The sequence below is a fragment of the Anas acuta genome, chromosome 14 (genome assembly GCF_963932015.1).
Source record: "Anas acuta chromosome 14, bAnaAcu1.1, whole genome shotgun sequence".
In the NCBI taxonomy this organism is placed as follows: Eukaryota; Metazoa; Chordata; class Aves; order Anseriformes; family Anatidae; genus Anas; species Anas acuta.
The window spans coordinates 1,376,663-1,404,003 of record NC_088992.1 but is presented as its reverse complement, the minus strand read 5'-3'; the positions used below and the strand labels follow the sequence as shown (position 1 = coordinate 1,404,003).

Below are 27,341 nucleotides of genomic sequence, written 5' to 3'. Positions count from 1 at the left end.
CGGCTTTGACTCACGCGCGTGGGGAGCTGCGTGGTGATGCACGAGGGAAAGCAGAAGTTCCTCCTGAGCCTTTGCAGGATTTTGTTTGCTCACCCACAGCCCGGGGGGAGGCGAGTGTCTGTCAGTGAGCTCTGCGTGGGGGCGAGCACCCTGCCCTGCCCTGCCCTTCCCCACACGCCGTCCCTCGCAATGCACTTAGGGCTTGTCCTGCTGCCGAGGGGGTTCCCTAAAACACTGACGGGCAGTGGGATGCGAGGATGTGATGGGCTAATAGGGACTGGGCCCCCCTGTGCTGCCCATCTGCTTTCCTGGCCTAGCCTGCCGCTAATTTTAGCTGCTGCAGCACCCTGTGAATTGGTGGTGTCACTCAGCGAGCAGCTGGGAGCGATTTCCCTTTATCACCACCGCTCTGGGAGTTATCTCCTTCCCCTTCAGCCTCCCCTCCCTCTATGTATACGTGCTGGGGGCCATCATTCCGAAAACCTTCCAGGCTTGGGGTGCCCCTGCCCAGGCAGCTGCTGGGGCTGGGAGTCCGTGAGCCCGGCCGGGTGGCCCGGGGTCAGCGTGGAGCTGGCGGGGAGGAAGTGGCTCCTTGAGTCATTAACGTCATCTCATTAACATCCACTCCGTTGCCATTCCGCAGGAGGCTGCGGGGCTCCTGGGGACCGGGGTGAAGCCCCCGAGCTGCCGAGGGAAGGGGCTGGTGGGGGTGTGAGGGGAGGTGTGTGGGGGCCGTGCCGGTGCTGCCCTCGGTAACTCCTGGGGGTCCCCGAGCAGCCGAGCCCCTGCTGCTGCCCGGCCCTCTCCCTGCTGGCATTTCGGTTTTGCTGCTGCCTCAGGAGCTGTGTGAGGGCAGCCGGGCGCAGCTTTGCTCGTGGGCTGCACCGGGAAAGCAGCTTTAATGCTCGGAGAAAGCTTTAAGGTCCCTTATCCCCCAGGGAAAGCAAAATGCTCCAGTTCTGCCTCGGTTCCCTTCTGGCAGCGGCTGCCTGAGGGGGACGCGGTCCTTACGTGCACAAACGTTTTCCAGCGGTGTTTGGAAAGGGAAAAGCTGGCTGAATTTTGGGGATGCTGAGCACAGAAATGCCCAGGGGATTTATCAGGCCAGCATCCTGATGCTGTCAGCGTGCCCAGAGGCTCTGCCCTGCTGCGCTTCGAGCTCCCCGCCGAGCTGGCAGCCCCGCGGTGCCCGGGGCCGCGTGCGTGCGCAGGGCTACGGGGCTGCTTCGGAAAGCCAGGCCTGGATCCGCTCAGGTCACTGAAGTAATAACTTAATAGGATTCAGCTCTCGGAGAGTCTGTGCCTCGTAAAGCAATCAACCTCTGCTGGAACGCCCACAGACAGGGCCTGGGGGCAGCGGTGCCACCACCCGGCCGTGCCGTGGGCTGTCACCCGCCGTGTTCTCCCTGGGGTGCTGGGCTCGGGGCCCCCCGAGGCTGTCACGGCGAGAAGCTGGGGCTGCCTCTCCCGTGGCATGTTTGGGGGGCGCTGGCCAGGACCCCCAGAGCCCATCCCGGGGGTGTGCGGGGCAGGAAGGGACCTCCCCAAATGGGTCCCCCCGGGGGTGGCTGGCTGGGACCCCGTGCCCACCTGGGCCATGCCGTCGGTGGGCTTGTTCCTGGGCTGACACCCCCATTTCCCCTCTCCTGCTGTCTCCTGGCAGATCTCTCCTCAGCCAAGCGCAAATTCGCCGACTCCCTCAACGAGTTCAAATTCAACTGCATCGGCGACGCGGAGACGGACGATGAGATCTGCATAGGTGAGGGTGGGCGCTGCTATGTGGGGATCCTCGGTCTGCTGCAAACCCCCCGGGCTGGGCAGTGCAGGGGGTGGGAACACAGCGGGACACCCAGGGAGCCGGGATTGCAGCTGGGCCATCCCCTGCTGGGAGCTGCAGGAGAGGGGCAGCCCCGGCCTTGGTGGCTGCAGCCCCTGCACAGCCGTGTGTGAGCAGCCGAGGGTGGGTGATGCTGCGCAGCCTGGGCTGGGCTGAGCACGGGGAAACTTCACCCCGTGGCTGCCCAGGCTGCGCTTCCCAGAGCTCATTGTGCGTGAGGTCTGCAGCCAGCAGGGAGAATGTGCTGAGACCGGGCACAAATCAGCCCTAAAGCTCAGCTTTTCCATCTGAGCAGGGCTGGGAGTCAAGCGAACGCAGTGCGCTCGCTGGGAAGGCACCCCCGAGGCTGAGCAGCTGCTTTGGGCATTATTTCCCCCGAGGTTTGAGGGCAGCCCCCTTGCTCCCAGGTCCCCACAGCGGCCAGCACGGCAGGGTTCGTGCTGCCACGGAGCTGGTGGGCAGCCAGAGCCAGCCTGGGAGGCGGCGAGCGCTGGAGATGTGTTGCTATAGCTACTCGGATGCTCGGAGTTAAAAAAGAAAAAGAAAGCGCTGCTACGTGCTGAACCTCTTGGTGTGTCCCTTGCAGCCAAGTCCCTGCAGGAGTTTGCCACGGTGCTGCGGAACCTGGAGGACGAGCGGATGCGCATGGTATGGCCCCGAGAGGGGGGCAGCTCCCCGCGGGGTGGTGGCACCGCTGCTGGGGGGGCGCTCAGCTCCGGTCAGCGCTGGGGTGAAGAGCAGGGTTGGGGCACGCCGCGCAGCATCCCTGCTGGAGCCCAGTCGGGTGTGTGCGAGGAGGACGAGGCACGGGGGGCTGTGGAGGGGTCCTTGGCCCAGCAGAGCCTGGTGGCCCGCAGGGAAGGAGCAGGGGTGTTGGGCACGGGGCTGAGCGCACGGTGTGCCCGGGGAGCTGCAGGTGACTCTTCCCCGTGTGTGCCCGGCAGATTGAGAACGCCAGCGAGGTGCTGATCACGCCGCTGGAGAAGTTCCGCAAGGAGCAGATCGGCGCCGCTAAGGTGGGTGCCTCCTGCATCGAGTCACGGCCTCGGCTGTGAGCCTCTGCCGGGGCTCAGAGGCACAGCTCGGGGTGCTCAGGGACAGCCCAGCCCCTGTGCAGGTGCCTCGGTGCTTCCCAGTCCACCTGCAGGCAAGTAACGCACCGACATGAGCCATGGGCCAAAAATCACGTCCCAGTTTCAGCAATTTTTTTCTTCCTCCGCACCAGAATTTGAGTTCTGTGAGACGAGCTCGCAGGTCCCTGAACCCTTCAGCTCCGTGCTCCCTCCTTCCCGGCACGCTGCAGATCTGGGTGGCTTCTGGCAGCCCGCGTGAACCCGGGAACACACCCGTGTGTCTGAGGCTGCTGTGGGACAGGCTGTCCCTGCCGGCCTTTCTTTCCTGCCTTTGTTCTGGAATTACAGACGCTGCCTGTGGCTCTGCTGTTGTTATAACAACCTGCTGCTGCCCGCCAGAAGCACGTGCCAGCGGGCTGGGGCAGCGTTCGCATGGCAGCAGAGTGCCCTGTCCCAAGGCCGATCCGATTGGTTTATGCAGCTGGAAAAAAAAAAAAAAAAAGGAAAAAAAGGCACAAAAAGGGATCCTGCAGAAGATCCACATCTGGAGGCAGCGAGATGGAGCTGGAGGTGTCGGGGAGGGAGCCCAGGGGTGCCTCTGCTGCCTGGCTGTGGGCAGGGGCTCGGTGCGAGCCACCCTGGGGGCACGGGTTGAATGCCCCATGGCTGGGTGGCCTCGCACAGCACCCACCCTTTTTTTGGCCTGACCCTCAGCCTCGTCTCCTGGTGCTGATTGGGGTCAGAGCATGGTGGAGCCCAGCCTGGTGGGAAGCAAGGAGCGAGGGGCGAGGGAGCTGCTCTGTGGGAGCTGCTGTGCGGCCGCTGCCTCCGTTCGCCCTCCAATTTGGGCTCTTCAAAGCCTGCCTGCCCTGGGTGTGGCCGCAGGGCTGCTATCGCTTTTTAGAACAAACTTAAAATAACCCCAGCTGCCTTGCCTCGCGCGGGCTTTTCCCAGTGCCAGGGCTGGGCTGACATCTGCCTCCCACAACCAGCCGAGTCTCGGTGTCCTGCCGATGACACCCGGCGTGAGCCGCTGCCTGGGGATGGAAGCGAGCAGGGTCCTGGCACTGGGGTCACCTCCCTGGCTGCCCTGCCAGCCAGCGGGGCCTCGCCTGGCCCCAAATTCCTGGCGTTTACCTGTGCCCAGCCCCCTGGATGCTGGATGGGCTGAGCGGAGGGTGGGCAGCTCCCAGCCGGGGGTCCCGTGTGGCAGGGGTCCCATGGAGCCTCCTCCCGCTGGCACGGTGCCGTGGGGCGCAGCATCGTGCCGTTTGCTCTGTTTTGTAGGATGCCAAAAAGAAATACGACAAGGAGACCGAGAAGTACTGCGGTGTCCTAGAAAAGCACTTGAACTTGTCTTCCAAGAAGAAGGAATCCCAGCTGCAGGAGGTGAGCACAACCTCTGGTTTTCCACGTCTGCCAGTGGCTGTTGAGCTTTCTGAATGCTTTCAGCAGCGTACAGCAGTGGCTTTCTTGGCTGTAAACTATTTTTTTTCCTCACGTTGGCTGCGAGTGGCAGGTTTTCCCCTCTGCCTTTAATCAAAGGGGACAGAGCTGTTTTGGTGAGTAAGTCAGAGAGATCCCAAAACGGATAGCAATCAAAAAGGACAGAGTTTGTAATTAAAGAGCTCAGCAGAAGGGAGCTGGTTCTGCTGCAGGCTCCCTGTGTGCCCCGGCAAATCACGGCTTCATTTCCCTTCCCTGGAAGTGGCTGCGCTGGCTTTGAGCTTCGTGAGAAGGGCGACCGGGCTTAGTGCTTCCAGACTGCTTTGTGGGGCTGTTGCTTACTTGGTAAATGCTGAGTTTTCGGTCATTTCTTGTGCGTCTGGCGTTCTGTGAGCTGCCAGGGCTGGCCGGTCCCCGCAGGGCTTGGTTTTGGGCAGGGTGCTGGTGTGTCCCCAGCTGCCCTTGGAGGGGGTGGTGTGGTGCCATGCCATGCTGTGCCATGCCATGCTGTGCCATGCCATACAATGCCATGCCGTGCCGTGCCGTGCAGGATGCCGCTGCTGGTGTGTGCTCAGCAGTGCTGGCTGCTGGTGCCATCTGCTGGTATTTTCCACCCCAAACTTTAACTCAGGCTTTTGCTGCAAAGGCCGGGGCCAGCTGGTGCCTGCCAGGAGCTGGGGGCTTTTCCCCTGCAGATGTGCACGGAGCAGTCGCTGATGGGATGGAAACGTTTCAGGAAAGCCAACCCCAGCCGTTTATTAGCAGCCTGAAGCCTCATCAGATACCCTGACGGCTGAGAGCTGAGGGTTTGTGTCCGGGTGATTGGGTGTTTTATATTTCCTAATCTCTTCCTGCTGTCCACATCTGGAGGGTGATAGTGGCCACATGTGCAGCTGCTGTAGGAACGCCAGGAGAGGAGGAAACCATGGGAATTCTCTGCTGCTTTGGCTGCTGACCAGCTAAATAACACGCCGAGGCGAACATGCCATTTAACTCCTGGCAAAGTTACTTCATTGCATCACATTTTCTGCTTTTCAGAGCTCGATTTGCTAAACGTCTCGGCCCCTGCACCGCAGACACCCAGCACAAGTGGCAGGTCACGGGGAAAATGCTCCATTTCACAGCGGTGTCCCAGGGAAAATGGGGAGCAGGGCGCTGTGAGCGTGCAGGCGGGCGTTTATCGGGCAGGGCTCCGGGTGTGCAGCCCCCAGGGGTTCCCAGGGCAGCGTGCCCCGGGCTGGGTTGCGTTTTTTGGGGTGGCTCTGAGCAGTCACCCCACTGTGGTGTGTGCTGGAGGCCCCGGCAGCCCCCTGCCCTGCCCCGTGTGTGGTTTTCCAGGCAGCAGGGAGCCTCCTCTCGCAGTCGGGTGCGCGGCGGCTGCTCCTTTTTCTCACTTCTCACTCGTGCTTTCCTACCCAGCTGTCGGGGAGGTGAGGACGTGAGTCATCAACCCCCTTTTTTTCAGCTGAAGGAGCCTGCTCGTGTGCCTCAGGTTTATATTTAATCTCTGTGCCATCTGTCCAGCCCCGGACTGGTGGCTCTGCGTTCGGCACGGCCCCGTCCCCGTTAGCCCCAGGTGTCCTCTGGCCGTGCCCCCAGCCAGCACTGACTTTGTTTTTCCTCTTTCACCCCCCCGGTGCTCGCAGGCAGACAGCCAGGTGGACCTGGTGCGGCAGCATTTCTACGAAGTCTCCCTGGAGTACGTCTTCAAGGTGCAGGAGGTCCAGGAGAGGAAGATGTTTGAGTTCGTGGAACCTGTAAGTGAACGCTCAGCCCTCCCCGTCCCACACAGAGGGGTCCTGGGGGACGCGGTACCACGGAGCCAGGGCTCTGCAGCCCCCCGTGGGGTCTGGGGGAGGCAGCAGGGGATGTGCTTTGGGCGAGCCCCTCGGTGCTGGGCACAGGGCCGTGAGCTTGGCCCCATGCACACCCAGAGCGTTTGGTTCTGCCGACACCTCTGCTGTAATGGACCAGACTGCGGGGTCTGCTGGCAACTAAAAGGAGAAGAGGCTTGACTGAGGGGGAAAAAAAATAGAGTCTGGAGAGAACTGTAATGCTCACAAGGGAAAAAGTGCTCAGGAGTGACAGAGATTAAAAATGGGTTTTCTGGGATCTGCCTTTGCTCAGTGCTAGGCCGTTTGGAGCTTCTCTAGGAAATGCAAAACCTCCCCTGCTGCTTGCAAGGAGTAATTCCCTCCTGGTGGAGAGTAACTCAGCCAGGGGAGCTTCTGCTGACACCTCCTGGCTCCCAGCAGAGTGTGAATGACGTGGGGCAGGGGTGGGAGCGGGGTCCTGGGCAGGGCGGTTTGCTCGTCTGTGTTTGGGAGCAGAAGTTCAAGGGCTTGGGCTGTCCAAGAGCTCGGTTTGTGGTTGTGCAGGGGCTGTTGGGGCAGAGCCAGCTCTGTTGGGAGCGGAGGGGCACAGCGGGGAGAGGAGGAGGATTTGGGTATCAGTGGGACTGACTGCAGCAGGGGGCTGGTGGGGCTGCTGGGTGGCTGTCACTGGCCAAGGGCCAGCGATGCTTGCCCCGGCAGTCCCCAGGGAAGACTGATGGTCTCGATTCGTTTTACCCCAATGCAGCTGCTGGCCTTCCTGCAGGGGCTTTTTACCTTCTACCACCATGGCTACGAGCTTGCGAAGGATTTCAGCGACTTCAAGACGGAGCTGACCATCAGCATCCAGAACGTAAGTGCCCGTGCTGCAAGAAATGCCTGTCCTGCAAGAAACCTCGCTCGTCTCGCTGATCGTAGTGAAGGCCTGCTCCTTTTTTTGTGCGTGCCATGAAGCCAAGGGTTTCACCGCATTACTGAAAGGAAGTTCCTTTTGGTAAATAGTGCTATGCCACAGGCACAGCCCGAGTTGCAGCTCCTTCCCTCTGGTGCTCCAGGTGACCCCTGGAGCTGGCTGCTGGGCAGGCACCGCTCCGTGACCGCTCTGTGAGTGTGTCACAGCACAGCCGCTCGTGGGAAGTGCCCTGCTTTTTGCTGGCGTGGTTGGTGGGGCTCTGCGAGGTGGTGTTTCTCCCTGCATGGCCCTGGCCAGGCGTGCCCGTGGTGCCTGTGAGCCTGACATGGGCTGGGTGCAGGGCTCTGCGTTTGGCGAGCTGCGCTTCCCTCTTGTGTTAGGGAAGTCCTTTTTTGACAAAGGACTCAGAGCGGTTTCGTTATTTTGGAACAACTTTTTCAGAAAACTTACAATACAAGTGACTTGCCAATTGCTGTAATATTTTTCTTTTTGATTAAATCCAGGCCCAGGGAAAAATAATCTATTCATGGGCTCTGCTGGTCCCATTTGCTGTGAGGGCTGTGCTGACCCAGCGCCGGGGTCCTCCTGCCAGCAGTCCCATAAAAATGCAGTCATGTAACTTTCTGCATAAGCATGAATCCGCATAAAGGGTGTAGCCACCTGAGGCTTGGATTTGTGCCACTCTGTTTGTTTATTTTCACAAAAAAGTTAAGAATTTATTGAAGTTGAATGGAAGAAGGGACGGGAAGGTGGCTCCCCAATAGCTCTGCTCCTGCATTCCTGTTTTGATTTGCAGACAAGAAACCGTTTTGAAGGGACAAGGTCAGAGGTTGAATCGCTGATGAAGAAGATGAAGGAGAATCCTCACGAGCACAAAAACCTCAGCCCTAACATGATGGAGGGTTATCTCTATGTCCAGGAGAAACGTAGGCGACCAGGGCGATGTGGCGAAGGGGCGTGGGGGGCAGTGGTTTGTTGGAGCGGGGGACATGGAAATTAGCTCAGCAGACCCCAAAATCTGGGAGGGGGGGACTGGCCCAGTGGCTGGGGTATTGTGGTGTGAGTATGGGAGAATCCCTGCCCAGTGCCCGCCAGGTCTGCTTTCCCTTCCCTGAACAAAAAGGGGTGGCAGTGCTTATTCCACTGGTGAAGTACAGCGAGAAGCACAGGTACAGAACCCCGCTGTGCTAAAGGATCGTTAAACCTGCGGGTTATTAGTGGCAGTGCAGTCAAACCCTCCTAGTTCTGGGAATAAAAACCGCGTTTGCTTTGCAGGTCACTTCAGTACGGCCTGGGTGAAGCATTACTGCACATACGAGCGGGAATCCAAGCGGATAACGATGGTGCCGTTCGACCAGAAATCTGGAGGAAAAGCGGTGAGTGTCAGCACGCAGCTGGATGTGTCCTGGGGAGGTCTCTGCTGTGGCCGTGCCCCCTGGCTGTGCCGTGATGCTGCAGGCAGAGGTGGTGTTGGCAGTGCTGGGGGCGCAGCGGCCGTGCTATGCACACCTTCGTGACCACCGGGTTCCCGGTCCCTGATTCCTGCAGGAGCAGGGCAGGCAGGCTGTCGGTTGTTTTGCTCCTTCCCTGCTGCCTGTGGCTTGGCCGATAAAGCTGCTTCCTTTTGGGCCGTTTTGGGCAGAGCTGCAGGAGAGCGTGCAGCTCCCTTCGGACCCCGTGTGCCAGGGCAGGGGGAGCGCTCCCGGGCAGCGTAAGCCCAGCTGTAGCAGGGTCTGGCTTTCCTCTCCTCTAAAGCAGGAACAATGGAGCCCCCCGGTGTGTTCCCAGCTGGGGTGGTTTGCGAGCATCGTCCCCATCCAGGGGAGCTGCCTCTGGCAGCTCTGCAAGCTTCCGTGCAGCTCCCTGCTGGCAAAGGGAGCTGGCAAAGGGAGCAGGGCAAGTTTTAAAATGAATTTCCTCTTGCCTCGGAGCATCTTCATTATAACTTAGCCTTCAAGTATGCCAGCCTTGTAATTGTCAGCTGCTGTGTGTTATTTCATGTGGTCCCTGCCCACTTCACGGCTTCCCCAATGCCCGGGGTGTGGGCGCTGCCGCACGCCGCGGTGCCCTCCTTGTGCAGGGAGGGCGCCCGCTCCGGCGCTGCTCTCCTGAGGTCTGGAGGCTTGCAGCATCCTGGCAGAAAGCACTGCCTGCGCTGGGGCTCGTGCCCTGTGCTCCCCCTGAAGCGCAGCCCCGTGCAGGCTGTGCACAGCTCACCAGTGAGTGCCGTGGCCGGGTGTCCCGGGGTCTGTGCGCTGCGGGCACGGGGTGGTGCTGCAGGAGGGGACAGCCACACGTGGGCCACCACAGGCTCTGCTGCTGCCAGCCTCTCACGAGCGTGCCTGGGGCTGCGGCTGGCGTCGGATATCGTTTGATATCGGCGGCTCTGAAGTGGGGCATTCCCCGAATACCGCGGGGAGCAGGGCAGCTCGGGAGCAGCCTCGTGCCCGTGGTGATCGGCAGGGTGCAGGCAGCGTGCCAGACCCTGGGGAGCAGCCCTGCAGAGACCCCTCCGAGCTGTCCTTCCGAGTTCCTGCTGGGGCCCTAAATAGGTTTCCTGGAAAACGGCGATGTCAGGGAACAGGGTGGTCAGCCAAGGTGTCGTCTAGAACAGCACGGAGAGCACAGAGAAGCGGCCGTCTCCAGGAACACGCGCAGGATTTATCTTCTATTGAGTCATCGGTGGATTTTAAAAATCGCAAAGGGAGAATTTTCTGTGCTGGCAGGGCCCGAGGAGGGCCTTCCTCCAGCAGAGGACAGCAGTGCACGCAGATCCTGTCCGACTGCTGCTCGGCGTGGGGAAATCCAGCACGGCTTGGATGCGGATGCCTGGATGGGAGGACGGTTTTGTCATTGCTTTGTTAAATAATAAACATTTGAAGACATGTTTGCTCCCGTTAGGGGTTTGTGTGTGCAGAACGCTGCCAAAAATGCAGCCAGCGCTGGAGTGAGAATTGACAGCCAGGTCTGTGAGGCATTGTTCAGCAATGGAAAATAAAGCTTTGCCCAAAAGTTGCGGTCCAAGGCTCCCTGCCTGCCTGAAACGTGGGCTGTGCAATACTCGGTGCATGAAGCTCACCGCGTGCCTTCAGAAGGGACACCTCCGTGTTTTGGAATAACCACGTCTGCCAAGGTGGAAAGACAAGCCCTCATTTGGGATGTGTAATTACGCATTTCTAGCAGGCGATGCGTTGCTGGTGTTACCAAAGCTGCCTCTGGTTTGAACGCGGTAATGGGGAGCGTGGTGGGCACTGGGGGCAGGCGCACAGTTGGCTGTTCTCCGCCTTACCTGCGATTCTGTCTCTTCTCAGGGAGAAGACGAAGCTGTTATCCTCAAATCTTGCACGCGGCGGAAAACCGACTCGATCGAGAAGAGATTTTGCTTTGATGTGGAAGCCGTCGACCGGTGAGTGCCGAGGGGTGTCGCAGCCTGGGGTGCACCTCGGGCCCGCGGTGCCTGCCCCCGGCTTTCCAGGGGGCTTTCCTGGGTGCTTCCCGCGCAGCTTTGGTGTCCGCCTGCTGCTGTGGTCGTACCCTCTGCGAGTGGAAAGCTTTAGGCTGTGGAAACACGTCTCCCCGGTGCTCGCAGCCAGGTGCTCTCGGGGTGTTGGGTTAGCGCTTCGTTTTACAAGGTGCCGAGTTTACTCTGCTCGTTCTGAACTGAGCGGTGTTTTAGCACTTCTGCAGGCTCTGGCCGTGCAGGGTAAATGGTCACAAGGATGGAAAAGACACGCTGCATGTGTCTTGGCAGGGCTGGGGCGCCTCTTTCCAGCGCTGGGTATGTGCTGAAATAACTTTGGCTTTTGTGCCGGGGCTGGGCTGCAGCCGCTGTGCTGTGGCTGGTCAGCGCTGGAAGCCCAGCTCACACCTCTGGGCACTTCCAATTTGTTTCTTTTTCCCCAAAGGAGTAAAATGCTTTCTGACACGATTTGTCTCTGAGCAGCTGAGCCAGGCAGACGTGTGGGTTCAATCCACAGCGCCCAGGAATGGGAGCCCGTTTGTGTCCAGCTAGCATCACGCATGGCTTCCCTACATAAACAGCAAAACCGAGCTGGTGCTGCTGCTCCACGCGGTGTTACTGCCTCGTCCCCTCCTCGCTGCAGGAGGCTGAGCTGCTTTCCCAAAGCATGCTCCAAAGTCACGGAGTATCTGTGCCCTCCCAGGTTTGTGCCTGCTCCCGTTCCAGCTGTCCTCTCCCCTCCGCTGGCCGTGCTGCCCGCTCCCTGGAGCTCCGCTTTCCTCCAGGAAGCTGCAGGATTTCTGCTGACGCTGGGATTTTTTTCCTATGCCCTGAGGAGTGTTTTTTTTTTTTTTTTTTTTTAATGTGAAAATCAAAATAAAACCGGGAGGAGGAGAAGCCAGCCACCACAATAGTTTTCTTCTGTAGTGCTTTCAGAGACGGCTGAACCTTCCCTTGATGTCTGGAGCCTGCTAGGCATGGGATCAAGAGCTGCTCCAGAAATGCGCCTGCTAAATGTAAATAATGGCAGGGGAGCGGCGAAGGCGGGGAAACCTGAGAAATTGCTCATTTCACATACGTGTTCCCGGCTCCCCTGCCTGAGAGCCACGAGAGCAGAAAACACGAACCGAAAAGCTGCTTTTTCCGCCCAGTGTGCAGGCAGCTGTGCGTGTTCTTGGTATAAAAACTCGTCGCTGGCTGCCCGGCATGGTGCTTCCCAGCGTGGTTCAGGCAGGAGGAGAGGAGCTGCGGGCTGGGCGCTGCCCCCGATCTGTGCTGTGGGGCACGGGCTGGGGTCCGCGGGCGGTGGCACGGCCGTGACCGAGGGCTGGCTGCAGCTCCGTCAGGCTGAGTGTGCAGAGGGCTTTTTGTCCTGGGCTGGTTGTTTTCTGCTCTGGTCTCGGGCTTTTTGTGTTGTGTTGTTTTTGTTTTTCTTTTTTATTGTCTCTGCTAATAGAGAAGTTAGAAACTTGATGTCTTGTTCTTCAGCCCCATGCTGGAAGCCTGGATGTGATTAAGGCAAGCATCCCCAGGATGCTTCTCTGTCTCACACATGTGCTGCGTTTGACTTAGAGCAGTTTTCTCCTTTTCTGCATGCAGCTTAAAATGAAAATGAGGCTTGTAAGCAAGGTCCAGCAGGAGCCGAGTGTTTTGTAACTGCTCGGTGTGTGCAGGCACCTTCCCTTGACCCAGCCTGGGAGACCCGGGCTGATTTTGAGCGTGCTGCCTGCATCTGTGCTGTTGGGAAGGAAAGGGCTGAGTAGTGCCACCCCCGTGCCTCTCCTGGAGGTGGAAGCTACCTCTCCAACGTTTTGCTTGGAAGTGGATGGGTTAAGAGAGCAGGAAGATTCTTCTCTACGCGTCACTTGCTTGTGATGGACACATGCATCGGATTGTCCCTTGTGAAGCACGTGGACTGACACTTGCTGGGCTGCGCTGTGCCTCCCGGGGCAGGCGTGGGTCAGCGACCCAAGGGCTGAAACCTGCGCCCGTACAGCACAAACCCCACTGTTGCCCGTGCTGATGGAGAGGCCACATCGCTGCTGCCTGGCACTCGTGTCCAAAGCCTCTGCTCTTACTCTCCAGCAGATTACCTGTAAATAACCCTGCAGGTGGCCCCGGGGCCATGTCCCGCTGCATGGCTCTGCGGCAGGTACTGCTTGCCCGTGCCCTGCTGTGCTCCTGTGCTGTCCCCTCCCAAGGGGCTCCAGGTGGGGCTCTGGGTCAGGGCTGTCCCGCTGCTGGAGGGGGCTCCGGGAGCCCCGCACGCGGTTGCGCTGTGCTGGCATATCAGCAACACCGCGAACAAACGGTGCACGTGTGCAGCTTCCTGATGAAATTTCCCTTTTTATTCAAGTGCTGTTATCTCCTCTTGCCATGAATTTGGAGTAGGTCTTCAGGCTCCGTTGATAGCAACTGGGAAAGGTGTTCCGGGATGCGGAGTGAGCTCCGTGCCGCGGTGATAAGGCGGAGAGGAGCGAGGTGGCCCCGCACACCCCAGCGCGGAGCCGCACAGCCTAGAGGTGGCAGCCTCGGCCGGTTCTTCCCCTGCTGCATCCCTCAGCACAAAGCCGGCTCTTGTCGGCGGTGCATTTTGGGAAGCTGGTAGGCATGCCGGGCCGGCTGCAGGCTCGGGCCATTTTAAATAACAGGCAGAGAAGCTGTTGTCTGCTGGGGGGAGGAATGTGTGCTCGTCTCCTCCAGAGATGATCCAACGCTCCAGAACTGAAAGTCTTGAGCCTGGCCTGTCACTGCGGCACCGCTTCCTTTTCCTATTGTCTGGCAGGGAGCAGGCTCCAGAATTCCCAACGCTGAATGCTGAAACTCTGTGAGAGAGGTATTTGGGGGAAAAGCTAAGAAATCCCTAACACTGCGTTTGCACGTAGCTCTGATTTTCTCTGTGGGAAGTTAGGGGCGTTCTAGTGCTGTGCTCAGAAAACATCAGGTACCAATACAGGAAAATGAGCCCCAAAATGCAGCTGTAGTGTCTGGCTGAAACACTTCCCTGTGCCATGGATAGCACGGTGTACTGCTAATGCCCTTTCCTAACTAAACCTAGTTGTAGTCTCTGCGCATTAAATCAGGTTTATAAACAAGGTGAGCAGGGATGACAGCCGGTGTCTTGCCAAATAAGCCGTAGGAGGAGGAGCAGCTGATCTGGCAGATGACAAAGGCTGTGCAATTTAGGATAATCTAGGTCATTGCTCAGGGCCAGAAGCTAAGTGCTTCTAATACCAATTGGTGTTTATGGGAACAGGAGGTATTCGGCATTTTGGGGTTTTGGTCTCTTAGTCATTCACAAGGCAGCGACCTGCTCGTTGTGCCATCGCTGCGGGTGCCTCCGCTGTGCCCCCGGAGCGGCTGGCATCGTGCTCGCAGGGCTGCGTCATGCTTGGCACCGCGCTGGGTGAGCTGCGAGGCACCTGCTGCAAGCATTTCCACCGAGCAGATGGTTTTTGGTAGCAAGGTGTGTTGGTGTTGGCCCTGCTCTGGGCACACGCTGCCTGGCTCCGTGCGTTTCCCCGTGCCCTGCCCGCAGCCCGGCGGCTCTCCCGACGCCTCCCCGTGCCGGGCTGGCTGTGCAGAGGCTGGCGGCTGGCAGCGGTGCTTTGCACAGCACGTGCAATACAACCTGTACTTGTTCCCTGCCGGTGTCGCCTTTCCAGTGACCTTTCCAACAAAGCCGTTCGCAGGGGGCTCCCCCACTGCTCCCCCCAGCCCCGTGCCCCTGCGGCTGAGCGCCCACGCCGGCTGTGCCGCGAGCCTTCCTCCGCGGTCACGGGGAGAGCGCGTCCCGGGAGGGGAAGCCTCGTCTTGTAACCGGCCCAGGGAGACCTGATCTCAGGAGCAGAGCCCCCTTCCTTCCTGCTCTTCTCATCTCCTTCCACGCTTCGTTTCAGGCCCACACCTGGCTGCTGCCCGTGGGCGCGCTGCTCCGCGCAGACCCAGGCTGGAAACTTCTGGTCCCGGCGCTGTGCTCGGCCCTCCAGGCCCCGTTATTAATCCCTGCTCGGGTTTTGTCTTTCAGCCGTTTTTGATTGTCTTGGTGTGATAAGCTGCTGCAGGAGTTGAAAGTTCTTATCTGTTCCTATTGCTTTCATTATTTGTTTGTCCTTCTGGGCCATGGGACTTTCTCATTTTCTCCGCGCGCTTAGTCATAGCTCCTTAAACGCGGGCTGTTTTTCTCAAAAGCAGAGATATTGAGAAAATTCAAATTTCCTGTGTGGTCTCATATGGAAAAATATTTTTAGTTTTTAGATTGTAGCATATCGAAAATAGGCTTTCTTGCAAAATGTTTGCCGTGCTCTACTCCATGCTCTCTCGCTCCTGCATTACTCAGTTTAGAAACCGGTCACAAAATTTCCTGGTCCCCTCCTTGCATCCCAAAAGAAGGCCAAGGGCCTCCTGGTGCCTGGCGGCTGAAACGTCTGGTGCAGCTTCCAGTAATGAGTCAGCAGGTTCGTTATCTCGTTTGCCACAAAAGTTCATGTTTGTGTATTTTCATCCCTAAAGGATTCCTGCTGCGTGGACACCGCTGTCTGCCTGTGGGGAGCAGTCCCGCCGGGCGGAGGGGGCTCCTGCAGCTTGTGGGGCTGCTGGGAGGGGGAATGTAGAAGAGCTCCAGAGTTCAGATACGTGTGTTAGTGGAGATGGATGAGTTTTGTTTATCTTTTGGGAGAGCAAGTCAGAGCAGGGCCTCTGCTGTCTCAGCCGCTGCCCTGAATGGCCGCGATACCCGGAATCTTGCCATAAAATACCCAGAATCTAGCGAGCGCACCTTGGGGAACGGTTGGTCTGGAAGGAACCCCCTGCACACGGGGCTGGCTGCAGGCGGTCACAGCTTGCTGCTGATGCTGTCGGGGGGATGCTGCCCCCACTGCAGCCAGCCTGCCTGGACAGTGAGTGCGAGGTACCCCTGGGCACGGCGCAGATCAATAATGGACGGGGAATAATGCACGGGGTGCGTCCTGCAGGCATCAGGGCCAGGACGGTGGCTCTGCTCGGGAAGTGGTGCAATGGAGGCTCTGGCACTGAACGCAGTGGGAGGAAACGCAGAGCTATTTGCAATGTAAATGGCTTTTTAATTCAGTTTCACAGCCCCGCCCCGCATGCTGCTAAATAAGCGTGACTTTGAAGTGAAGCCCAAAGAGTTGTTATCTGCTCGGAGGCAGAGCAAACATCGCCACCTTATCGCTCCTTTGTCCTGTGCAGGAGGGAGCCTGGCACAGGAGATACCCCTATTGTCTTTCTGGAGTCTTGTCGCTTTTCTGAGAGGCCAGCGTCAAGCTTACCCAAGTGAACGCTTTAAATGTCTTTTGTTTTAATGTCTCAGCCAGAGGGACAGAAATCCCCGTATTTCCTTTGCCCAAGTCTCAGCTAGAGCCCGGCCAGGGCTTTCTGCCTGGGCTGTCGGTGCCCCCTGCAGCAGCGCCCAGCAGCCTGCCTCCAGCTCAGGCCTGGGCTTTGTCCGGGGGTGCAGCTGAGCCCCCGGTGGCCCCGGCCTCAGCCTCTTGCCATGGAGGAGCTGCTCTGAGAGGAGCTGCTCTGAGAGGAGCTGCTCTCAGCCCGTGGCCAGCACCTCTGCACCTCCGTGGGCACCTCCGGCTGCTCTGCGCCGCCCCGGCTGTGCACGGTGAGGAGCTCTGCTCCCCGTCCCGAAAACACTCGGCGCTGGATGCTGAATGCTTTCTTCCTCAAACGGGGCGATGGTTAAGTGGTTTCCTCTTCCCTTCAGAATGAGTAAACTTCCAAACCACTAAGCTGGTGAGTATTGACTGACTCACCAATGGGATTAGCGGAGATCAAATACATTATGGCTGGTTTACTTGGACCTGGGCTTGATGCAAGCCTGAGCACTCTGCTGCTGCTGGGGACCCCGTGCTGGCTGCCTTGGGGTGCCACGAGCGAGCTGCCTGGTGGGTCAGGGGGCACAGCGAGGGAGGAGTGTTAACTCTTTGCTCCTTTCCCATACGGACTGCTAGAAGCAGTAGAAAAGGGGCCAAAACCAGCACTATGGCAGCCCCTGTTAGTGCTGTCTCTGCTGACGGAGGATCAGCTCTTATCAGGGGCTGAACGGCTGTCGCAGAGCGGTCCTGCTGCTCTCATCCTCCTGCTGAATCGCTTTTGGAAAGCGCAGGTTGGAAATACCCCTTCTTCCCAGGCCTTACCATTTTTGGGGGATTTAGCGGTCGGCAGCTCGGTGGCTGACCCCCCGTGGTCTGGCCATCTCCCTGCTGCGTGGCCGGGGCGGCTGCGCCTTGTGGGGATGGAGACTGCGGCCCCAGCAGCTCGGTGCTACAGCACTTCCCATGGATGAAACCTCACAAGTGCTGCTGTGGGGTCGGCCCCGATAGCTGCTCCCGGCCGTGCTGGCCATGCCTGCGTCCTCCCTGTTGCCAGGGCTCCTGTCCGTGCTCCTCCTGCAGAAACAGCAGCCGTGCTGTGCTAATGCCTCTGAAAAGAGCTTGGGAGGGAGCAGAGGAACCGGCAGTGTGGGAGCACCGGCAGGGTCAGGGACGTGAGATGGTCATACCACACAAGCATTTTGGGGATAAAAGTGTTGAAACTCCTCATGCAGCAGAAGGTCCCCCTGGAGCCTGTGCTTAGGTGATGGTGGGACGTGGGGTGTGGGGGCATCCTGCGTGCTCGGTTGCCTTCCTCACCTTGGCCATTACGTGGATGTGCTTAGCTCCAATGCAGGTGATCTCTCTGGGGGAAAATCAAATGCAAAATTGTCTAGCGTCACGGAGTGGCTGTTATGCTCTAAAAGCACTGAAAATGTGTGCTGATTGCTGGAGATGCCTTCTGCGCCGTTCTTGGTCCTGCTTAGGACCTGCAGGGATTTCCCTGAAGGGGTAAGGCTGGCATCAGCTCCATGCTGCAGGGGCTCGGTGAGGAAGATCATCATCTTTCCCTCTCCCTTGCATGGAAAATTTATCTCTGTCATCTTCATTTTCCATCCTGCAGCTTACTCACGGTGTTCCCTTTCTCTCTGCAGGCCTGGCGTGATCACCATGCAGGCGCTTTCGGAAGAGGACCGAAGGCTTTGGATGGAGGCAATGGATGGCCGGGAGCCGGTGAGCACAAATATTAGAGAGAAAGCACTGGAGAAGAGCACGGAGAGCGTTGTGTAGCCCGGGGCAGCTCGCTGCAGAGCTCGCAGTCACGCAGCGCCTGCCAGCCGGCGCGAGAGCTGTATCCGTGGGGCAGCGCACGCCTCCTGCCAAGAGAATAGTTTAATCCTTTGGTTAAATATTTGAGGTAATACTGTATCTCCTGTGCTTGGATTGCTTGAAGGTGTGGTGGAAGGGAGGAGGGTAGGCTTGGCCAGCACAAACACGCTGCTGTGCTGTGCTGAAAGGAAAACATGGCAAAAAGAGCAGTGGAAGAAAATACGCTGTAGATTTCCAGGGATTTTTGAGTCCTGCAACTCATCTGGCAGGCGTTGCTGGGTCTTGCAGAGAACTGCAGATTTAGTGCGAGAGGAGGAGTGGAGCCCGTTCCCAGCTCTCTGCGATACCGTCCTCGCTGTGCTTGCTTCTGCCACGCCAAAGCTGTGCGGGCTGCCTCATCGCTGGGACAGATTCCAGCACAGCCCCACGGCCACAGACTGCTGCTGCCTTGAGCCAGAGCCTCCCCGCCACCCACGGCAAGGTCCTTGGTTTGTCACAAAGAAGTGTTCGTTAAACCCACGTGGACACACACGGGCTGGCAGGCGCATGCTGGGCTTGCTTTGACACACCTGCAGCGACTCAGACGTCGGCTGGGTCTGAGGGTGCTGCCGGCTGTCCCCAGCGGTGCGTTCCCGTGAGGATGACGGTCAGGCCATAGCTTGGAATCGGGGACTCATTGGGTAATTGGGATGGGATGAGACCTTGGGAGGTGTCTCGTCCAGCCTCCTGCTCTAAGCAGATTACTCGGGGCATTATCCAGCGGGGAGCTGAAAACTCCCGAGGAAGGAGACCTTTGGCACAGCTCTCCGGGGCTCCAGCTCTGCTGCTTGGCCATCCCCCTGGAGCAGAGTTCCTCCTGATGCCTTGTCTGTGGTTTGAGCTTACACCTCCTGTCTGTTCTGCCCTGCACTGCCTCGGGGAGCCTGTCTCTGTCCTTCTGATGCCTTCCTCATAAGGTGGCTGCTGTCGGGTCCCCACGAAGCTGGCTAGCCCCTTCTGCACGCCGCACAGACCTCGCTTCCTAGCAGGGCATGTGCTGTGGAGCTTGGACCTACTGCTGATGGTGATCACACCTCTCTGCCACTCCCTGGGGTGAAACAACATTTCTAGGACAAAATTGCACATGTACACCTTCTTCCAAGAACCGGTATTGTGGGAGACACAGGCACAGAAGCAAAAAGGAGACAGAACATGCAGTGCGTGCCCAGGACAACCCCTGCTGTCTTTTTCTATCACTCAGCCTTGCCTGGGAGAGCCAGCCTGCTCCACCTTGGCTATTAACTCGAGCGTCCCTGTCCTGTGGCAGCTGCAGGGGGAAGGCACTCAGCCCTGTGTAAGGCACACCAGCCCCTCCAGCTCCAGCATGCAAACTGTCTTGTCCCCTCCTAAATTAACCCCTACCTGGGATCTGTGGTGGCAGACATCCAGAGGCAGGATAATATTTTCTGTTCTTTCACCAACTAAATGTGCATAATTGCTCATAATTGGCATCAAGCCTTGTCCTCTTTTAGCCTGCTCACCTACTTCCCTCTGCCTCACCTCCGCTGCAGAATGCAGTTGCAGGGATGTGAAACTCGGCCACCTCCAGCTGGAGCTGCACGAATACAGTCATCCAGTTGCATTGTGACCTGCTGATGCTATCGGGGTTTGGCACAATAGTGGAGCCGGTCTGGTAGGATAGGGTTGCAGAAGTGCAGCCAGAGATTTTGAGCGTTTGTAGGGCGCTATGCATGCGAAAGGGGCCGTGGAGTAACAGATGCAGCACTGCCTGGATGATCCTGTTCCAGAATCTGATTACGTGAACTCATTCAAAAAACAGAGGTCTTCATGCTGCCACCTGCACATTTCTATTCTTCCCTATCGTGCCCATCAGCTTCGAGCAGCTTGCTCATCCAGCACGTCAGGCAGTGTTGCTGCTCATTAGCGCTGCGCCTTAATGCAATACCTCGTGGCGCTTCAGTGCTCGTGGCGCTTAAACCCGGCCTGCCAGGTGTGGCGCGGGAGCCATGGGAATGGAGCCTCTCTGGAGATGGATGCAAGAGGCATTTCACTGATGGAGGCAGCGTGTGTTGACAGACAAGGCAGCTCCTCATCCTCGGTTATCCTCTTTTGATCTCTCACAAGTGGAGCTGTTGGTCTGTTTTGTTTGAGTTCTTATCTTGCGGCGTGAGGGTGTGGGATGTTACCTACTCTGCGGAGATTTCCTTGAGCAAGAGACAAGGGTTTCATGTTTGGACTCCTAGAAGCATCCATTCTATGCTTTGACTATAATTTTGTAACCAAAAACACCCCTACTGGAAAGAATGTCTGGTTTCCTTTGATTTGAATATTGAGTGTGGGAAAGATTGGCATGGCGGAGACGGTAATTCCATGTGCAAATTCGGGCTGTGGAGAGATTAAAGTGCAGTGGAGTTTGTTTCTTAATTATAATTAAAAAACTAAAACCAAATGTTGTATTACATTTTAGTAAAATCTCAACATAGAATGTGGGCTACATTAGCCAAGACATTTGTCACAACTTGAAAAGATTTATTATATATCTTACAGTCAGAGCAGACTCCAGATAGCTATCATCAGTCTGTTAACTCTTACCACTTGCAATTAATTTGGCTGAAAACCCTGTGTTGACTTTGGGTTTTCTTTTATGTTACAGAGGCTGGAAATAGGAGAAAATGTTAACTACGTAACAGAGCAATTGCATCCATTTTCATTAAGATATTCAGGATGAGTTTCCTATGTGTTTTTTTTTTCCTTTGGTGATGCAGTTTGCGAATGAATATGGTGTAGGCCAGAGTGATTCTGAAACTTGACTGGGGACTGAGTCAAGAATAAAAGCTGTGTTGGCTCATACTGGTGGCTGTGGTAGGCTGTAGGATTAACAGAGACGCAAATTAGGCTGTTTGCTTTCTGTCAAAGAACCGAACAAGATAAGCATTTTAGTAAGGTTGTGGCTCTGCTTGCCAAGTCTGCAGTGAGCATGCCAGCCAAAATTGATGCTGGTGTCAGCAGTTCCTGCTATTACCTTCCAAGCAGGTTCGTAATCTTAGAAATCATTCTCACGTCCATGCAGGCAGAAGTGGGGTACTGGTTTTGGAAGCGTTTGGGACACACAAATATTTCTTCAGGAAAGTCAGCCTAGCAATGTAAGGGTAAGCAGAGGATTGAGGATATGAAACATGTTAAATTACGTCCCTCTTGAGCTGGATTAATACATTGTCCATAGCCTTGTGTGGTGAGTGAAAAGATAGTGTTAAAAGGCAAATGCAACATCCTGTGATCCTGGCAGAGGAAATAAGACGTGCATGGGATCTGAGCAGTGCTGTTCTGCTGCTTGCATCGTGCTGCCCTTTGCTTGGTTTGTTTTGTTTTGCTTTTGGTTCTTTGAAGCAATACAAGTGCTTAAAAATGCAGTGAGCATTTCACCTAGGAGTTGGTTTTGTTTATGCTGTAAAGCCAAGGGCACCATCAGCTGGGGATCGGCAGCTTCCAGCTCGGGTCTCGTGCCCTCACAGGGAGTTGGTGAGCAATGGAGACACGCAAACAGGGCTTTCTCCTTTCCTTCTCTGCTCCCCTTACCTTCAGTTCCTTTATGTGTTCTGCACATTTGCAAAGGCAGGCAGAGAACAAATCCCCTTCGTGCTGTGGGAGGCTGAAGGCAGGTAACTCAGCAAGGCAGCACTGCTGAGGCTGCTGGGTTTGGTCCTGGGACCTGCCCGAAGTTGAACCCGTTGCAGTGGCACTCACTTGACTCAGTCCTTGTGCCACGAGTCTCCATCCTCCAGAAAGCAAACAAGGGTTTTGCTCCCATTCTGGAAAGCCGTTCCAGGACCTCACTGCTCTGGGGTCCAGAAACCATCCCTTGGTTCCCCGCTCTCCCAGGTGCAGGCCTGGCTGCTGCTTTGTGTGAGGACACCGGGCTGCGGGGCCGTGGGGCTGCGTGGAGCTGCTGAGCCGTGGGGACACGTTGAGCAGTAGCTGCGGTGTCTGTGTTTTCTGCTGGGTGCTGAGACGCCGTGTTCATGTTCCCAAACAGGGGCTGGGCCCGGCTGGAGTTGCGATGCTGTTTGTCAGCGCTGGGAACTCAGGAAGTTCAGAAGTGGTTACTGCTGAATTAATGAAAGCCCGGAGGGCAAGATCCACAAAGGCTCTCTTAAATGACATTTGAGATATTGCAGAGACACTGAAACTCTCTTAAGGCCTTCCCTAGGTGCCGAAGGTCTGTGGACACTGGCAGCCCTTTGCCAATAGCTCTCTTTCGTGTAGATGTGCCAATCCTTTGCTTGGGTAAGGAGTACCCTCTGCCCAATTCCTGGTGACCACTGCAGCACCATACTTCATATGTCTTGTCCTGAGTTTCTCTTCCTCCATTTGAGCCCAGGCCAAACACTTTAACCTTCAGTTGAAACCCGTCTCCCATCTGTAGGTCATCGCCTGGAGTTTGTGATGTGCCTGTAGCTTTGTAGCCTAACGAAATAAGGTGCAGGTGGGGTTGGTATGTCTGAGCTGTGAGCCCACATGAGCCCCCACAGCCTTCCCTCGGGGGGGTCTGATGCTGCCGGGTGCTGCGGGCTTGCAGTCAGGGGCAGTACTGGGCGAGCAGACACATTGGGGCATCATGAAGGACTTGTTATCCTTTCTGCAGCACCCTATGGGGCTTCTGACCGCGTCCTGGTGGCTGTGCCCCCCCAGTGCCCCAGGAAGCCCGGTGGCCAGGTGGTGTGGTCAGTGCTTGGGCATTCGGTGTCACTGGGCTCCTTTCTTCAAACATCCTCCAGTGCTGCAAGCGTGGGGACGGCACAAAATGGAGCAGGGCAGGCATGGGGAAGCCGTGCGGGCGCCCTCCACTAGATGGCAAGCTGAGACCAGCCCGCTCAGTGCACTTGTGCCCTGCCAGGGCAAGGGCAGCCCGTGTGGGTGGGGGGCTGCGGGTCTGGGGGTGCCCAGAACGGGCTGCCCTGCTCCTGTGCCCCTGCTCTCGGGCAGGGCAGTTCCTGCTGCATGGGGCAGGGAAAACAAACCCTTCCTAGGTCTGCCCCCAGAGCTTGGCATGGCCCCAAATGAAAAACTCGTCCCTCTCCCGTTGCTCTGTCCTTCCTCTGCTGCTCCCCTGAGAGAAGCAGCCGATGGTTTTGGGGGCAGGCGGCGTTCGGTTGCACTGAGCGGGGCTGAGCTCAGACCTTCAAAACGTGCACGGCCTGGCATTGCGCCCCCAGGCACCGAGGGTCCTTCCCCTCGCAGCCTCCATCATGCAGGCCTGCTCGGGTTGCCATGGTGACCATGGCTGCCATCTCCTGGCCCTGGGTGTCCTGGGGGGCCCAGGCCTGGGCTGCCTGTGAGCTGAGGCTGTGCCAGGGGGCCTGTGGCGGGGGGCCGGGCAGCCTGCCATGGCGGAGCCCGTGTCCTCCTCAGGGCCAGCACGCGGTGGTGGTTGGGTTGGGTTGGTTTGGTGGCAGTACCAGCAGGGAAATAACCCATAACGGGCAGTGAGGCTGCTGGGCAGCCACGTTCAGCCCCACTGGGAGCTCCCATGGCCCGGTGTGCCCATGGCACGGCGCTGGGAGAGGCGTCTGCAGCAGCCCTGCCCCTGGTCCCAGCCCTCGGCCTCGCTCCCTGTCTGACAGCTGCTTGGCGGCACTGGGGCTGGTTCAGTATTTCTGCTCGGGAAACGCAACGTGGTGTTTTTATAGCAAACCCCAGCGTAACAACAAAGCCCAGCCTCGCGTTCCTGCCCAATACGCGGCACCCTCTCCCGCCTCCACCTCAGATATGGCTTCTGGGAATTCTTTCTGAAATTGTTTTTCATTTTCCTTGTCTAATTATGCAAAATGGTGAGAGATTAATTTCCCAGTGGAAATGATGTCTTTTGAACTCAATCCAGTGCTTTCAACCTCGGCATTCCTGTCATTTTGGCTCATTCAAAAAATAAATTAACTTGAAGGACTTCAGTTGCAACCCCCAAGACGCCACGGAGGGACGGCTGGATACCTACCAACCGCACGAATTCCCAACCTTCTCGTATTCCATCATAACAAACTGGAAGCTGCAAAGCTGCTCTATCATTTTAATTCATTTCATCTCCAACTCCTTGGAGGTCACTTGCCTCTTCTCTGTCGGTTTGTGTACCGTGCTCGTTAGCTCTGTGTCCGTTTCCAGCAATGTTTGGAAAACCGTCTGTGATGGAGGTGGGGGCAACGTTTCCACCTAGGGTGCAGTATCTACGACTGCTGCTGCACCAGACTCAGGAGGGCTCGGGGACTGATCACTCTGGTTGTTAATAAACATCAGTGGTGTTTTTCTCTGAGTGTGCTGGGCATAAATTGCACCTCAGTTTAGTAGTTAATGAAGGAAGTTAATTATTTAAAATTATAGAAAAATCTTCATCCAGAGTATCTTTGACTACAGGTGTGATGGTCTTCAGCTGCTTTCTCTTTGCATGGGAGAGCCTCTTTGTATGCGGGTGAGATGTTGGGAGCGAGCATCACGTTCACTCCTTTGATGCTGAAGGGCTTGGGCCATGTTTATCTTTTCAGCTTTTTTCCTTGCAGTCTTTCATGCTGGTCTGACAAAAATGTGTGTTTCTGCAGGCCTTGCAGAGAAGGCTGGTTATTAGCATATGTTTTATCTTGCAGCTTTTTCATGGCCTTCGTCCTCTCTGGGTTTGTTTGCTTATGGCAAATTCTTTCTGTTCCATTTTCCATGACCTGCCTCATTCCACTTGCTGATTCTCCATCTCTCTGCCTTTGCTGAACGGGACATCTTTCCCCGCTGCACTCCTTCAATCTATAAGTTTCTATTGTTTGCTTTTTTCTCTTTGGCTCTTACTGCCCCCCAGCCCAGACAACCCAGTGAACTTTCCCTGAACCAAGGCTGCCTGGGAGCATCTGAAGTGCCTCTGGCAGCAGCATCTTTGTCTCGCTGGAGGTGGGCATCGTGTGGGCAGCTCCAGCGGGTGCCTGGGGGCCATGGTGGCGAGCCCCCTGCCTGCCAGCGGACCCTGGCCCAGCAAAGTGCCTGCTTGGCTTCTCTGCGTCCCACGACAAAGGATTTTGGCCAAGAAAAAGTCTGTTTGTCGTTTGTCCTTTTTCCTTTTTGGGGACAGGGTGGCAGAAAAGGATCCTAAGGAGTCAAGCGCAGTGATAATTTATCCCGTCCCATGTTAGTTTTTGTATCACGTGTACTTTGACCACAGCTCCCTTGTTCTCCCTCTCCTGTTTTGTAACCTGTTTTAAGCCTATGGGTAATAACTTTACATTAGGATTATAAGCTTTTATTTTGTTTCTAAAGCACTTAAGCCAGTGAGGTCTTAAGGCTTGACTTCAGGCTTTTAGGTATGGTTCCAACAAATGCTGCTTCAGTGTTTGATAGCTTTCTGAGTCAGAATCGCTGCTGCTTCAAGATGTCAGTTTTTTGTCCTTTCCTTAAAAAAGCTGATAGGATCATAAAGAGGAAAAATACCGAGAGAAACATTCTAGATCATCTTAAGAAGATAAAAGACTTCTTTATAAAACAAAAACTGCTATCACACCCACTTCTGGAAAGTTTGTGACCTCTTCTGCTTCTAGCACTGTTGTTGGGAAGTCCAGGAGCAGAACAGCAGCTCCTCTTTCTGTTTGTCATCTCTGTGCGTGAATGCCTCATCGTTTCCTTAATGCACTCTTTGCTGTAGCCGGCTTCACCACAGCACTTCTCACTGTGGTCTTACTGCACAAAATAGGCTACAGACATTTGGCTTTGCTTGGGGAGTGGGATGGCTGGTCCTTCGGCATGAGCTGGGTTTTGGTCTCCCGGTGGGAGCAGCTGATGATGTTGGTTTTGCTGGGGAAGCTTTGGCCACTGCTGATACCCAGGGAGGGTGTGGGACAGGAGGGCTGGGATGTGAGCGAAGGTCAGCTCACAGGACCCTGCACAAACCTGTGTTTTGTGCGGGATACCCACAGAGCCTGCTGCAGCACGATGTGTTTCTCTTTCATTTTGGTTCAGGCCAGGAGGTGAGCACGGTGGTGGGAGGTAATTAGAGTTTGCAGAGTCCCTGGGGAACGATGGCTGATTGATCTTGAATTGCTGCGTGCTGGTGACAAGCGGTGTGTGTGTGTGTGTGTGTGTGTGAACAGGACAGATCAGCTGGCGTGTGTGAACTTGTTCGTGAGTCTGGGCCCGGACAGGGGAGAGAGCTTCACAAATGGTTGCTGGGTGGTGGCATCGAGCGATTTCGTTACGCTGCTTTGATTGAAGCCAGCTGCCCACCCTTAGGCTGCATCTGCCCAGTTGCTGGCAGCCTCTGCGGGGAGGCACAAAGTGCTCAGTAGGGATGAAATGCCAAAGAGAAAATCTCCTGCCTTTTCTCTCTCTGCTCATATCACCTCTGTTTAGGAGTGTTTGAGCAGAGGATTCAGGAATCATCTAGAAATTCAGAGAATAGCTCTGTGTTAGCAGAACAAACTTCTCTGCCAATTTCAGTGGGCCATTAGAGTAGTGTTTTTTTTTCTACACTAAATTAAAAATTAAAATAGGTGATGCGTTGTACAGTCAGGTGTAAAATTAACCACTTCCTTTACTGCCAGCTTTTAAAGGTCCTTGCCCTCTTTAAATAGTGGTCTACTGTCATGCTACAGTCCCAGCATGGGCTGTGAGCTAGGCTTTGTCCTTCTTCTAGCCACAGCCTCAGATGAAAGCCTGCCCGTCAATACTGGGAACGGTTTAATCATCATATTTCTGTGCTCCGGGCCCTTCTCCCATGCTGTCCTGGCTTTGCTGTCCCGGGCAGACCCCGCAGCACTGTGCTGGCCAGTGCTGAGGGATACTCAGCCCCACGGCCAGCCCAGCCTCCTGCCCCAGCGGCTGCATGAGCCCGGGGCTAGAAGTGGCCTCGCCACAAAGATGCTGGGGTTGTGGCACCAACCCCTGGCCCTTTGGAACAACTGGGCAGCGAGGAGCCTCTTCCCCAGGGCAGGAACGCGAGGCACATCTGTGTTAGTTACTTTAGAAACAAAGGTGCCAGTTTCATTTAAAATTAGGCTGGTTTGGATGTGCTCAGGCTCCTGGTTCGTCGGTAGACGTTGGGAGGAGGAAGGGCGTGAGTGCTCGCGGGAGAGGGGGAGAGCGAGGCTGGCTGGGCTCCAGCACAGAGCTGGCGGAGGAGGATGTGCAAGTTGTTGCTCAAGCATCCTAGAAAACTGAAGGGAAGCTGTTGAACTAGCAGAAATTTTCACTTTTTATCAGTCACTGGAGCGATCTGAATTTAGCTGCTCCGCTGGACTTGCTTAAAGACGCTGCGAAGCTTTAAGCGCCTCAGTTATTCCAAAAATGTATTTTTCTAAACCGGCTGACCTTTAGTTACATTGTTCTAGAGGCTACTGTATGGCTAACGTGCTTTGTGCCTGTTGCTTCCACCTACCCTCTTTTTCTTTTTTTTCTTTTTTGGTGTGATTTCCAAGCTATCTGCTGCTCGGTTTCCCTTTGACCCGCAGACTCGGAAGGCTGGCGGTGTGACCCAGGTAGTTTTTTCCTTGGCTGACCCAGGTAATTTTTTCCCGAGGTGACAAACACGGCGGGTTATATAACCGAGCTGAGCTAAGCAGTCCAGATGGCTGGCGGGCAGCCCGGTCGGC

General features: G+C 56.4%; 1 protein-coding gene across 7 annotated transcripts in view; it reads left to right on the top strand.

The window, feature by feature from the left end:
- ARHGAP26 (Rho GTPase activating protein 26) overlaps nt 1–27,341 on the top strand; it is a 120,739-nt gene that overhangs the window by 13,573 nt on the left and 79,825 nt on the right. For 5 of the 7 annotated variants that reach the window (XR_011101376.1, XM_068698120.1, XM_068698115.1 and 2 more), the window contains exons 2-11: nt 1,664–1,759; nt 2,424–2,485; nt 2,782–2,853; nt 4,198–4,299; nt 6,003–6,113; nt 6,937–7,041; nt 7,898–8,027; nt 8,377–8,477; nt 10,413–10,507; nt 17,559–17,637. Coding sequence is in view for 6 of the 7 variants with exons in the window: in XM_068698120.1 (XP_068554221.1) it covers nt 1,664–1,759; nt 2,424–2,485; nt 2,782–2,853; nt 4,198–4,299; nt 6,003–6,113; nt 6,937–7,041; nt 7,898–8,027; nt 8,377–8,477; nt 10,413–10,507; nt 17,559–17,637 (953 nt within the window). In the remaining variant the exon portion in view is untranslated. Of the gene's footprint in view, nt 1–434; nt 559–643; nt 671–1,663; nt 1,760–2,423; nt 2,486–2,781; nt 2,854–4,197; nt 4,300–6,002; nt 6,114–6,936; nt 7,042–7,897; nt 8,028–8,376; nt 8,478–10,412; nt 10,508–17,558; nt 17,638–27,341 lie in introns of those variants that run through there. The other 2 variants (XM_068698116.1, XM_068698117.1) reach the window with 2 other exon arrangements.